The sequence below is a fragment of the Odontomachus brunneus genome, unplaced genomic scaffold, assembly GCF_010583005.1.
Source record: "Odontomachus brunneus isolate Ranch 3 - 2012 unplaced genomic scaffold, Obru_v1 Obru_scaffold_028, whole genome shotgun sequence".
Lineage (NCBI taxonomy): Eukaryota > Metazoa > Arthropoda > Insecta > Hymenoptera > Formicidae > Odontomachus > Odontomachus brunneus.
In genome coordinates this window covers 899,142-913,495 of record NW_022639478.1, presented here as the reverse complement: position 1 = coordinate 913,495, position 14,354 = coordinate 899,142, and the positions used below count along the sequence as shown (strand labels likewise).

Genomic DNA, 14,354 nt, shown 5'->3' with positions numbered 1-14,354 from the left:
TATATATATATATATATATATATATATATATATATATATATATATAGGGTGTTTCTTTACCTCCGCCCACGAAGCACATAGCGTTATTTCTTATGAAAAATTGAATCAAAAAGTCCTGAACTATTTTTGTCTTTGATGTTTAACGAGACAGATTTTCTTTAATAAATTCCAGCAAATCCGCGATGTTTTTTAGAAGTATACATGTCTGTGAGCTGCGCACCTGGTAGTTTATGTGAATGCAGCGGTGGAACATTCATGCCACACTATCAGGCGTGCGGCTCACAGACATATATACTTCTAAAGGACCGCACGATTTGTTGGAATTTATTAAAGAATATCTGCTTCATTAAGCATCAAAGATAAAAATAGTTCAGAACTTTTCCATTCAATTTTTCATAAAAAATAACGCTATGTGCTTCGTGGGCGGAGGTAAATACCCTGTATGTATGTATGTGTGTGTGCGTGTGTGCGTGCGTGTACATACAGGGTGTTTACCTCCGCCCACGAAGTACATAGCGTTATTTTTTATGAAAAATTGAAAATATATATAGAGTTGACAGAAAATCTTTGAAAATATTTCTATAAGATCATTATCTACAGTTTAATATTTGCAGTATTTATTTCTTGTTATCATCTCTGTATATAAACGAACCTAATGTGCTGAAATCAGGAATCCTTTTAAACAGCTTTGTTACTCGTGTTTCTAAAAAAGACCAATTCACTGGCTGCACATCATCCTGTGACATCTCCTGCAAGTACCTCACCTAGATGATACAGACATAAAGTTATTTTAACAGTTGAGTTGTTTTAATGTAGACATTATAAATAAATATATAGATGATTATATTATTCTTTTCAATATACACACCACTTTTTGGGCAAAGTCAATGTGATCATAATTGCGCATTCTTTTTGTCAGTGAAATAGCACAAGTTTTTATAACTTTGGAAGAAGATATCATCATTTGTGAATCAATAAGTACTTCTTGTTGATTGCAAACTGAAAATATAATTAGTAAAACACTATCCAAGAAAACAATAAAAATACCAATTTTATCAATGTTCATCTGATATGATTTTATATGTTGTGCTTATATACTACTAGTATACTAATGTATACTAGTATACTAGTTCTTAGAGATATTATGTAGATTATACTACTTATCTATATTAATAAGTTTTTATTATCAAAAAATTTTAATTATAATTTTATTGAGCTATTTTACACTTTATACTTTGATTTTACCATTTTATACTTTTACTATTTTTATACTACTCAGACTTCAATATTTTTGTATACATTGGATGCGTTCAGCAAACTCAATAGTTGCACAATGATTGAGCAATTCGTCAATGTAACTGGTCTAGATTTAGGGATCTAACGGTAAGAACCAATAATCGCTGATTGCTCACTAAGTGCTTTTTCCACTGAATACACCATTAGTATTGATTTTAATTAATTTTCAATATATATGTTCTTTAGGATAACATATTCTGTATAATATTCTGCACAAAGATATATTGAACTTAGTTATATATAGTTACATACCTTTGTCATGTATACTAGTTTCAGAAGTAACATTGTCAACTTCATATATTGCCTCATCTAATTTATTTATTGTAGTACCACTGACTGCTTCCTCTGTAAAATATTCATTAGTTATATACTGCATATAAAGTTTAGAGTAGATACAAAGATACATTACGTAAAATAAGAGTTTGCTCTAAAGCACGTTTCAGACAATCCTTGCGTTCTTTGGCAGATCTCATGTTGGAATTTGAAGAATCTGATGAATTTCGACTACTCGGCATTATGATAAAATCTTCAAGTTTCTTGGATCTGACAGGTTTCTTTCCTGTAAAGAAAAATAAATACATTATTCTAACTGTTATTAAACAAAAATGTGTATTACAATAATATTAAATTAATACTAATATTACTTATAGAAATTTATACACACAACTTCTAATTATTAAAACTATACAAATTTTGTTTAAATAAAACATAACGTAAATCTCACTAAAACATTTAATGTGTAAATCATGTAACATCGCGATGCAGCAAGAAATTTGTTTATTACTTTAGATCTCAATTTTATAGCTATCTATAAGTTTATATGCGTTTAAAAGTAATATATAAAAGTTACATAAATAAAGACAATAAATATTGGTGATATTAGTAGATCTTTACAATGTTTATTCTTTTAATAATTTTCTACTTTCATTTGTGAACTAAATAGAGTTAGGGCTATCGCACACAAATTGACATAACTGTATATGCATAGCATAAGACCGTATGTACCAATGAGCATCGAGTATTAAGTCGCCATATTGGTGTTCGATGCTTAATATTCGATGCTCATTGGTCCATACAATCTTATGCTATGCATATGCAGTTATGTCAATTTGTGTGCGATAGCCCTTATTCCTAACATCTTTCAATCAGACGCCATTATTAAAAAAGTTTTAACCTTAAAGGGCCATCTACAATGAGATTGGCAGTGGGTAGTAAGGTTGCGTTCCAAAACTCTACGGGTAGAATAGCATTTAATTGACCAATAACAAAGATAACTAGGATATCTTTATCATGATTGGTCAATTAAATGTACTCTACCCATCGAGTAGAATTTTGGAACGCAGCCAAGATGTAAGTAGTAAACAGATGTAGTAAACAAATTGACCAATCATAGACCGGATTCATAGTCGAATCATATAGCGTGTTCGATTGGCCCTGGGTTAATCGCTCCGAGAGCGATTAATGACGTCATAAGTCTCTACTAGCCAATCAACTTAAAGCTTATAAGTACTTGTTTGACCAATAAACGTAGGCTGAATAATCCAGAGTGGGTTAACCCAGAGCCAGTCGAACATGCTATTGTAACGTCCGGATCTATTTTAGAACATTAACAATATATTATTATAGACCGGGAGGCCGACTTGTCTGATTTCAGACATCACTAGACATTTTATCCCTATGTTATTAGATGTAAGTACGTGCGCATATGTATATTCGCGAGCGTTAAAACATTATAATTAAAATGCCGAATGCTGCGTGCTGCTGGAGAGTCTTGAAATCGATGGATCAACCTAAAGAAACCGTTATCGCTCAGTGCGATAAGCTAACATAAACAGGAGCATGAAAGCCGAATCCCAAACACCACTCAGGACAGCGACGCAGTGATTCATGCCAAAGGAATGAATCTCTTCCCTCGCCATGACTCCATGGACCAATCGGAGAACGACTCTCAGCGACAAAGCGACATATAAAAACGCGCACATTTGTAGAGAAGGCAATTATTTTCTTCTCATAATTAGTCTCTAGTAGCTTTCGTGTATTTATTCAGAATATTATAATTAGTCGTAAAATCCGACTGTGTTGCAATTACTTTTGCCTACCCTTCATATTTCAAACATTGCGAAATCAAAATTCTGCATCGCGGGCCGCATCAACCCACGTAGCGTCGGAACATCCGAGGCCGAACCAGGAGAATAAGCACCGCTGATTTTTCGCCAGATTCATCAATCGTTTCGCCAGACTCCGGAGACCCAGGGTAAACTCGGTGAAAAGCAGAGTGACCCAAAAACAGAGTCATCACTCTGTTGACCGTCCACGTAAGTCACTGATTTCACTACTTTCAAATTTCCCTATATAGTTATCTATCGTGGACGTAACACTATAATTCTACTCGAGCATCGAAAAGCAGGGTAGCAATCATGAATCTTTTCCCCTAATGTAAACTCGTGAAAAGTGAAAATTTTGTAATGAACTCATGAAAGATGAAAACCTTCACTAAATTCGTACAAAATGAAAGATTTAACGTAAATTTGTAAATAAAACAAATATTACAATATACTCAAGGTAACACCAATTTGCAATGAACATCTTTAGAATTTTTTCAGCATGTTTTTAAGACATAGTGATGTCTTTAGAACGTCCTTTGAAAGTCTGCTTGTCTGGGATTACTTTAGCATAAATTATTAAAAGATAAAATATTCTATTCATATTAAAATTATAAATCTGCAGAAAATATATATTTCATATAAAATAATATATAAAATACATGCAATAAATACATAACATAAACTTTTATTTACTGCATACAGTTTATAATATATTACACTTTAACTTTCTGATACATACGTATCTTAACTTTGCAAACTTCGTCGGTATGCTTTCACTGCCTATACGTCATTGGCTGCATTCAGCAGACTCAACAGTTGCACAAGGGAGCGGTGCACTTGGACACGGTGCATTTGGACACAGCCAATCACAGCACCGTGTGATTAGAGACATTTGTAGGGTTCCTTGGAACAGCGACTTGTGATTGGACTGTGTCCAATTGCCCCGTGTCCAACTGATATACACCCGTTGCACAACAGTTGAGTAATTTGTCAATGTAATTGGTCTAGATTTAGGGATCTAATAGCAAGAACCAATAATCGTTGATTGCTCACTGAGCGCTTTTTCTACTGAATGCGCCCATTACTTCAATTGGCTTTCGTTGTTCATTTTTAATGGACGTAGGATTCTTATGTCAAATGCCAATTGTCGTATAATACGACAATAAAAATTAAAGTCACTATAAGAAATTCTATTCACTTTGTACATAATATGCGAGTGTAGTATTACATTATTTTTCACATTTAAACCACATCGCTTGTTGCTTAAAAATTTTCATGGAAACTTACACAATTTACATGTAAAGAAGAACATATACGAGCAAACTGAAAGTTCACGTGAAATATTTCACGTTTTGAGAATTCACCTTTCACGGTTAACGTTCGTCTCATTTATTAAATTTATTCATATTGTATTATTATATTATATTATAATTATAAATTTAAGTTGTATAATGCTTATTAATGTGTTATATATTACATTGTGAATACTGTAATTACATTTTAATTTTAATAATCTATAGTACATAAATATTGCTTTCCACATTTTCATTGTTCACTTTTCATGTGAAATAACTTACAATGAAAAGTGAAAAATGGAAATGAACTTCACGTGAAAGATTCATGATCGCTACCCTGTACTGAGTTGTCTTAAACCATGAAGATACTAGATGATTGTGCCTATTACATTTTTCGACCCTAATGAAACTAACTCATACTCGATTTAACGTAAACCCAGTGTAGAATCCTAAAGACCGCACGTAGAAAAATTTTAACCGTAACCGTAAGGTCGTAAGAAAACTGACCAGAGTTGATTATTCTCTCTGCGTTTGAGGAATAATCGACTGTGATTGGTGAGTTTTCTTACGACCTTACGATTACGATAAAAATTTTTCTTTTAAGCCCATTCTACAATTGCGTAAGTGTAGTCGTGATCGTAAGAGTCAACCAATCCGAATGTTTTATTTACTGATTGCTTTATTCTGATTGGTTGTCGTAATCACATACAACCACTTACAACTACGTTCACGCAATTGTAGAATGGGCTTTAAAGGCCTTTGCATGTAGAAAAATTTTAACCGTAACCGTAAGGTCGTAAGAAAACTGACCAATCACAGTCGATTATTCTTCGAACGCAAGGAGAATAATCAACTCTGATTAGTCAGTTTTCTTACGACCTTACGGTTACGGTTAAAATTTTTCTACGTGCAAAGGCCTTTAGGCAAAGGCCTTAACAAAGAGGAAAAGAACGCCACAAGACAGTGAATAACATGACGCGTCACATAGTTCGAAACTGGGAATTAATTGATTCTTCAGATGAAGAAGAGATGCTTGTAATGTTGCAACCACCCTTAAAAACTACCCAGATAGCACAAAGAAAATAGAATTCAAAAAGAATTCAATCGTATGTCACCAATTCTGAGTTTATTTTCAGATGTAAAAAGAATTCTTAAGAGTCCAGTTCAGTGAAAAGAACTCTTTTTGTATCTAAAAATGAATTCAGTCGTATGTCACCAATTCTGAGTTTATTTTCAGATGTAAAAAGAATTCTTAAGAGTCCAGTTCAGTGAAAAGAACTCTTTTTGTATCTAAAAATGAATTCAGTCGTATGTCACCAATTCTGAGTTTATTTTCAGATGTAAAAAGAATTCTTAAGAGTCCAGTTCAGTGAAAAGAACTCTTTTTGTATCTAAAAATGAATTCAGTCGTATGTCACCAATTCTGAGTTTATTTTCAGATGTAAAAAGAATTCTTAAGAGTCCAGTTCAGTGAAAAGAACTCTTTTTGTATCTAAAAATGAACTCAGAATTGGTGATATACGACTGAATTCTTTTAGAATTCTCTGTGCTAGCTAGGCATCTTTAAAATTGTGCCATTTTTCTGTTTAACTCCATATCTAAAATAAATATGTAATCCATTTTATCTGAATAACTACAATCATATCATAATTACTTTAATTATATTGAGTTTTACCTTAATAGGTATTTTACCTTACAGGTATTTTGCCATTAAGTTATGCTGCTTGTTTATTTATTTGAAAATTCCAACCTATTCTTACTCGTATACGTCGCCATATTGAGTTACACCGCACTAGCTAGGGCAGACAGTACAGTGTTCTGTTGTATTGAGTACCGCTGCACTGAGAAAAAGAACAGCGATGATGACGTCATAAAGTCGCCGTAATCGTTGAAAAGAACACTTTAGTGTACACTATTTGCACCAGTGCAGAGGAAAAGAACAGACCTAAAATGAACTTATGGCTCCTGTACACAGGACGCGGTAATGCTTACCGCGCGGCGAAAGTTCGTGTGACAGCCAATCAATATACTGCTTTCCGTAATAATCTTCTAGCTCTTACGGAAAAACAACATATTGATTGGCTGTCACACGAACTTTCGCCGCGCGGTAAGCATTACCGCGTCCTGTGTGCAGGAGCCATTAAGTTCAATTTCTTTAAGATTGTCGAGTTGCACTCTTAATTCTTGAACTGCACAGTGGGGCCATTCGGTATGCGTTGTTTCAAAAATATCTAAAGCCCTTGGATTTCAACCGATTTTAACGTTTTTTTTTATGACCGTCTTGAAATTTGCAAGAGATCTATCGAGGCCGATTTTTAAAATAATTTTTTAGAAATTATTTATACATATAAACACAAAAACTTTTTCTTGAAAGTAAACTGAGCAATTTAAATGGAGTGATAAATGATTCTCGAGTGTATATACATATGTTAAAAAAACATGTATATGTACACTGGGAGCGTCCCGATTGACCACGATACGATTAGACACAACTAACCGATGAAAAGAATTATCTAGTGAATTACTAGGTCGAACCAATCATTACAATCTGTGTCCAATCGTATCGTGGTTAATCGGGTCCCACCCATGTACACTCGTGGTTTAAAAGGTTTGTGCATCGATTTTTTGTAGATTTCGGAACGCGTCCCAACTTCAGGAGAGAGACAACCACTGCTTGACACGCCAGCGCCGCCACTTATTACGAGAGCAGAAGCATGGCATATACCGTATATGCCGCCAGCGGCGCTGGCGTGTCAAGCAGTGGTTGTCTCTCTGCTGAAGTTGGGACGCGTTCCGAAATCTACAAACAATCGGTGCACAAACCTTTTAGATCACGAGTGTACATATACATATGTATATATAACATATACAGGGTGTTCCATTAAAAAAAAACATACCCTGATAATTCTTCAGCCAAGCATATTCAGAAAAAATGTTTCCGACAAAAGTTATCGGGTTTAGAGGACAAGTGAGGGTGACCTTGACTTTGACCTTGGAAGTCATTGTGAAGGTTATTCGAAGGTCAATTTTGCTTTTTAAATAGAAACATCTATTTTTTATTACGGAGCTTTATTGCACATAAAGAAGCTAACAATTTTTGTTTGAAAAATTTTCTATACTCTATTTTCTAAGATATTTACGAAAACATCTACAAAATTATTGGTTTCAATTTTTTACTCGAAGTCTATCAATTTTATCGAAAAATAGCGGGAGATAAAAATTGTTTATTTTCTTCTCATAAAACTCTGAGAATTTTTTCAGAATTTTTTATAAACTTTTTAGTACTTCAAGAAAATGCAAGAAAATACAGTACTAAGAAATTAATCAACAACTTTTGTTTGAAACATTTTTGCAGAATATGCCTGGCTGAAAAATCAGAGTGCGTTTTTTAAAATGGGATACTCTGTATATGTATATATACATATATGTATGTATGTACATATACATGTTTTTTTAACATATGTATATATATTCGAGAATCATTCATCACTCCATTTAAATAAATTGTTCAGTAATCTCAGTTTACTTTCAAGAAAAAGTCTTTGTATTTATATGTATAAATGATTTCTAAAAAAATTATTTAAAAAATCGGTCTCAACAGATTTCTTACAAATTTCAAGATAATCATTTAAAAAAAAATGCGTCAAAATCGGTTGAAATCCAAGAGCTCTATTTTTGAAACAACGCATGCCGAATAGCTCCACTGTGCGGCGTTCCTTCCCTTACGAAAAAAAATATGAAAAAACCTCAATTTTTAGTGTTAACACTCAAATTTAGGTGTTTATCCCCAGTTTTTGGGTATTTACACCCAAAATTGAGGGTTTTTTCGTGTTTTTTTCGTAAGAGTTAGCGCAAAAATCCTCAGCGAAACAGAAAAATTTGTATTTTTGTTCTGTAAAAGTGTTTTTAACTTTATGAAATCGAAAAATAGCGACAAACTGCATTGTATGGATATCCAGTATCATCTCAAAGGACGAAAATTCCAAAGAGCTGTAGAATAAACTCAAATAAAGAAAAACATTAATTTTAATACTTTTTATTGAGTGCTCGATGGGGTATTTAATTATTTGTTGGGTTGTGAGAGATATAATCTAAAAAAACTATTGGAAAATTAGGTTGGTATATTTTTATTTTCCCTTTTTTTTATGATGATAATAATATAAACAAATTTCCATTATTTTAACAATGATTTTTTTCAAAATATATTACAGATTTTATAATACTTATGCTACAAAATCGTTTATAGTAACGATTGATTCCTAAATCTTAGTCACGCCCGCGTGCTTTTGTTGCCTATTATCTGTGCTTTGCATTTCGTATATTATATATATTCAATATAAAACGTTACATAATATAAACCTCTTTTTTTATTAAAAAGCTCAACAAATTGCATGCAAATAATACGTACAGATTTTTTAACAACCCACTATATTAAATAGCAACCTGTTTTTCATTATTTTATTCCCAGTTACATTAATGCTTACAGCTACTTGTAATTAAATAAATTATTTGTATTACTTGAAATTTATATATATAATTTGTAGTTAAAAATAAAATAAGAGAAAGAGTTGGAGTACGATATATATATTTTCATTCATGTATAAATTTTCATGTTAGTTTTAAGTCTAAAAATAATATTATTTAAATTTATATTATGAACTTTCTTCAAAAATTTATTTTGCATTTATTCAAATTTAATAAATTATATTCACATCTTTTAAAATGATATGTGAACTTTAGTTTTAGAAAAATTTTGATTTTTCAAGGAATATTCTTGTATTATATTTTAGGATAAACATGATGAGATTGCAAGATTTGATGCATTAAAATCTATTTATAAATCCTGTATAAACTATCGATATCTGCCTACGGGCATTAAGTTGGTTGTAGAGAAAGAAATAAGAAAGCAACTTAATATACATATATTTTGTATTCACTTTAAATAAATTCTTTTCAGCAATGTTGAAATTCATTCTTTCTTTCTTTTTCTCAATTATATAACGATATTTTCATAGTAATATTTATTCTTAAAACTATTCAATGAAATGCAATTAAATAAATAAGCGATATTTTAAAGCATATTCTATATATAACTGAAATTAAGTATACTTGTTATGCATACACAAGAATATCCCGCAATGAGTAGCATAATCAAAAAAGAATAATAACCATCCGAGATAAGTTTAGCGACATTGAAAATCATCCAAGTACAAGAAAATGAAAAAAGATGTTAATTTTTCAAATGTTTAAAATAAATTAATAATAATTTTCGAAAAAATAAATTTAATTCTATATTCTCAACTCATCTTTTCATGTAAAATTACTTTCTTCTCGGTTTTGTGTCACTGATACTCATTGCGGTAATCCCTTAATTATCCTTCCTCACGTATTACTTTATACAATAAATACCATACTTACAAATAGCACAGATTCACTAAGGCGTAAGATTTAGGAATCCTTGAAGTCTTTTTCCTGTATCGGTTATGTAATGAGATGAAAGTTATCAACAAGATGAAGATATACGCCTGCAGATTTAAAAAGCTAACACTTGCGACGGATTTGTACAGTCGCCTATTGTCATTCTATGCATTGCCATTTCCGTAATACCATGGTAATGAACAAAAGCAGCTGCAATCACTAATACATGGAAGATTTGGTGACTCTGAAACTAAATTTGAAATATATTTGTAATATATATATATATATATATATATATATATATATATATATATATATATATATATACATAAAAAATTAGTTAATATTTTAATAAATCTTACCCAAATATCAAATTTTCCTGGAAAAAAACGTTCAGGTACCCTCAAAGCATAAAACAATGCGCCTAATATGTATAAACATCCCATTAGTATTAACCATCCAAGGGATGCTTGACTAATTGCCTTGAACCAACCTTCAGCGACAGCATAATGGACTGCTGGTATTACCTACATGAAAATATCTAGTGTAATGTATATATACTTTTTATAAATACATACGCATATTATATATATACACACATATATATATATTTAACAAATTACTTACCCCACTAAGCCCAAATCCCATAAAAACTCCTGCTCTAAGTGGACGATAGTTTGGTTCGCCAAATCGTTCCCATAATGATACTACGATACTGGTTATACCAAGGACAACCACCACAGACAGATAAATTAGTTTAGGTTGATAGTCGCAATAAAATCCGTAATAAAGCCATGGTACAAAACTACCCATAATAAGCATAGCTATGCCACAATAATCTAACTTTGAAAATAGCTTTCCAACACATTCGCTGTGGCAATGAACTGTGTGAAAGGCAAACGACATTCCTAGGCAAATTATAGCACCAGCAAAGAAGGTACCAAATACCAATTTTTCTTCCAATTGAATTTCTATAGGAGGTTGTGTTAGAAAAAATATAGCTATACCAATAAAGGCAACGCAGCCTGTAAAGAATAAGATATCTTATGAGCAGAATTCACATAACCAAAAGTCACAGAATATGCTTGAAAGAATATGTAGCTACCATATATGCTTCTTTCCAGAAAGTGCACATTCAATACATTCAGTGTCTTATTTAGTATTTTGTGTCAATAGAAAAGCGCTTACCTAGCAAGTGTGTCCAGATATTGCCAGTTTCAGTATGAATTCGAAAAATACTTTTAAAGCACGCATAAAACGAAGGTAGAGGCGGCCTATGGCCGGCATGCAAGAAGTCATTATCTTGCAACCATCTTGGCAGATTTCTAAAGTGACATTGTTTCCAGGATGCCTCCCATACCTGTCAACAAATTACTATATATGTAAGTAAATCAAGAGACAATTTAAATGCCAACAGCTATCTTAAACTAATATCATTATATAACAGAAATTCATCCTGATTGTATTAGTTAGCTTTTCTTTTTAACTGTAGCATGGAAATATGTTCTTATTCTATGACACTATTGTTATAAACATTTTTTTACCTTTCGAACAAATTCTTCAGCTTGTTCTGCTGCATTGTGTGCTAATGCTCCTAAATCAATTTCATCACTCAATACACCTGCTTTCAATACTTCAGTCATCTGTAATTTGGATGAGACTCATGATTGTTTGATATATATAGTCAAACATTATTACATTCATATTCTAACAAATAAACAAGAAATTAAACCTCGCAATCCAGAAGATGATCATCTTCTGGAGTTGAGGGTAAAGGGCATCCAGCTCCATCTTCCTCTTCTGCCAAACAACTTGCATCATCATCTTCTAATAACTCTTTAACTTCATGTAAACCAGGTATTTCACTATTTAATAATACACGATCACTCCATGGAATGCGATGTCTTACTCCTAAATCTGTCGACAAGTTTTCTTCCTTTTCTTTAGCTTCCAGAATAACATCTTCATAGTGCGACATGATTCAGAGTAAACTTATTCGATTTCAACTCTGTGAAAATATTTATTAAGATAGGTTGTGTATGTGTGTGTATTTGTGTGGGTATTTTAATATTTTATTTTGCACAGTATAGTTGCTCTTTATTTAAAAAAATTTTTATTAATATAAAAAAAGAAACTTTTCTTTTTGAAAATTAAATATATACTAACTTTCTCACTGACACATAACATTTTTAATCATATATCTATGATATAATATTATTTTCAAACATTTATAAATATTTCTTGTGTTTATATTACCAAGTTTGTCTTTATTACAAATTTATATATATGTATGTACGATAAGCTAAATGTTATATCTTGTACAATAGTTTCTATAAGAAATAAGTATTATGTAATACTAAATAATAAATGAAGCACTTTTGTATGTATAAGCAACACAAAAAGAAAAATACTAAAGTTATTAGATAAAAAGAGACAAATTTTGACAAATCTCAGTATAACTAGTATCATATAATAAATAGTAAATTGTTAACATATATTTGGCGCTTGGAAAGAATGGATTACCTCGAATTAAGTCCATTTAGCTTAATAGCAATATACTCATACATTAAAATGTACTGATATTTTGTCTATATAAAGATTGCGACTTATTATGTAAGACACGACAAATTTGTATCCCGGATATTATACATCGTATCAATTGACCATTTAACCTTTTTAGAGGAAGGATTATTTTTATTTAACATTCATATTCTCTGAACTACGTAAGCACGGTAGCTTACCGTAGGTAATTGTGAAAGATAATACATTATAAAGAGATACTATTGACGTAAAATAAAATGTAATTGTGTATAATTGATAAAATGTTATTGCTACGAGCATGACACGAGTGTAATTTCCAATGCTTACCAGCCACACGACGATTCTTGCGATTTCTTCACATTTACGTAAACATACCTTTGAAATTTTTAGACTGCAAAACTATAAGTGGCTTAAAAAATCACGTTTTATACTTCGTTGTAAACGTTTATACACGTTAATATAAGTACAATTATACAATGGACAATGTACACACGTATATGCATAAATACGTAATGCATAGAGAGCTAAGTCCACTTGGCACAGTGGAGACTTGTGAACGTTTTAAGGTCGTTCCAATGGCTGCGTTCAGCAGAGAAAGCTGCTTTGCAACTGTTATAAAATTCGCCAATCTGATTGGAGTATGCTCTTAATTTGAGTTAAATTCAAGAACATGTACCAATCAGATTTTACACAGTTGCAAAGTAGCTTTCTGAACGCAGCCATTGACTTGGTTTACATCGTATATTTGATACGCCTACTAAATAGTAACTTTCTATTAAATAATCTTAATATCGACAATGTATATAAACAACAATATATTAAGCTGATATAATATTCATCAAGAAGACGTATTGTCCTGGTTTACATCGTGCACTTGATACGCGTACTAAATAGTAACTTTCTATTAGATAATCTTAATATCGACAATACATATCAACAGCGACGCATTCTATCAATACAATAAGTTTTGTTGATGAGTATTAAACTAGCTTAATATACCGTTGTTTATATATATATCGTCGATATTAAGATTATCTAATAGAAAGTTACTATTTAATACGCGTATCAAGTGCACGATGTAAACTAAGCCATTAGATAATCTTAATATTGGTTGCTTTCCAACAAGAGACACAAGTCGACACAAACTAGAGGTGCCCGATTCTTAATCGATTCGATTCTTTCCCTAACAAATTTAGGAAAAAAAGGGTTGTTCTTGTTGCTTGCATATTTCATACTTTTTGCTTTTAAAAATAGATGGACGCCTAATCAGACGCTTGGAAGAAACAATCGAGTTGGTTGTCTCGTTTTTGCTTCTTCGAAACATTCCAATATATTTCTGTCTAGTTTTAAATACGAAAAGTGCGAAGAGTGCAAACAACACGAATAAGCCTATTTTTTGGGAAAGAATCGAATCGATTCAGAATCGGGCATCTCTAACACAAACGGGTGGGACCCGATTGACCACGATACGATTGGACACAGATTGTAATGATTGGTTCGACCTAGTAATTCACTAGATAATTCTTTTCATCGGTTGGTTGTGTCCAATCGTACCGTGGTGAATTGGGACGCTCTCAGCTCAAGGGCTACTAGTCGGTTATGTAAACTAGTGTTTTTTAATGACAATTAAAGTTAATAAGCGTAGCGGCTTGAAAAAAAACTGGGTGCTTTCCAATTGCTTAATACATCTTGGCATACT

The 14,354-nt window shown here is 31.9% G+C and overlaps 2 protein-coding genes across 9 annotated transcripts in view; both read right to left on the bottom strand.

Annotated features, from left to right (window-relative positions):
• The window catches only part of LOC116842895 (EP300-interacting inhibitor of differentiation 3), a 4,036-nt gene extending 1,680 nt beyond the window's left edge, over positions 1 to 2,356 (bottom strand). The window contains exons 1-5 of one of the 6 annotated variants that reach the window (XM_032812722.1): positions 2,191 to 2,356; positions 1,706 to 1,855; positions 1,549 to 1,641; positions 869 to 999; positions 653 to 764 (exon numbers count right to left, since the gene is read on the bottom strand). In XM_032812722.1, the coding sequence (XP_032668613.1) occupies positions 653 to 764; positions 869 to 999; positions 1,549 to 1,641; positions 1,706 to 1,811 (442 nt within the window). In that variant the 5' untranslated portion in view covers positions 1,812 to 1,855; positions 2,191 to 2,356. The other 5 variants (XM_032812723.1, XM_032812721.1, XM_032812725.1 and 2 more) reach the window with 5 other exon arrangements.
• A 6,451-nt stretch (positions 2,357 to 8,807) lies between these two features.
• On the bottom strand, positions 8,808 to 13,185 carry LOC116842939 (adiponectin receptor protein). 3 transcript variants are annotated; one of them, XM_032812831.1, is made up of 7 exons: positions 13,031 to 13,185; positions 11,847 to 12,122; positions 11,659 to 11,757; positions 11,303 to 11,474; positions 10,742 to 11,139; positions 10,477 to 10,641; positions 8,808 to 10,364 (listed from the first exon to the last, which is right to left on the bottom strand). In XM_032812831.1, exons 2-7 carry the CDS (start codon positions 12,090 to 12,092, stop codon positions 10,230 to 10,232), a joined length of 1,215 nt encoding a protein of 404 aa, XP_032668722.1. In that variant the 5' UTR covers positions 12,093 to 12,122; positions 13,031 to 13,185; the 3' UTR covers positions 8,808 to 10,229. The 3 variants fall into 3 exon arrangements, with proteins under 3 accessions (XP_032668722.1, XP_032668721.1, XP_032668723.1); XM_032812830.1 differs by having other exon boundaries at positions 12,983 to 13,182; XM_032812832.1 differs by lacking the exon at positions 13,031 to 13,185 and adding an exon at positions 12,638 to 12,947.
• Positions 13,186 to 14,354: the final 1,169 nt, after the last annotated feature.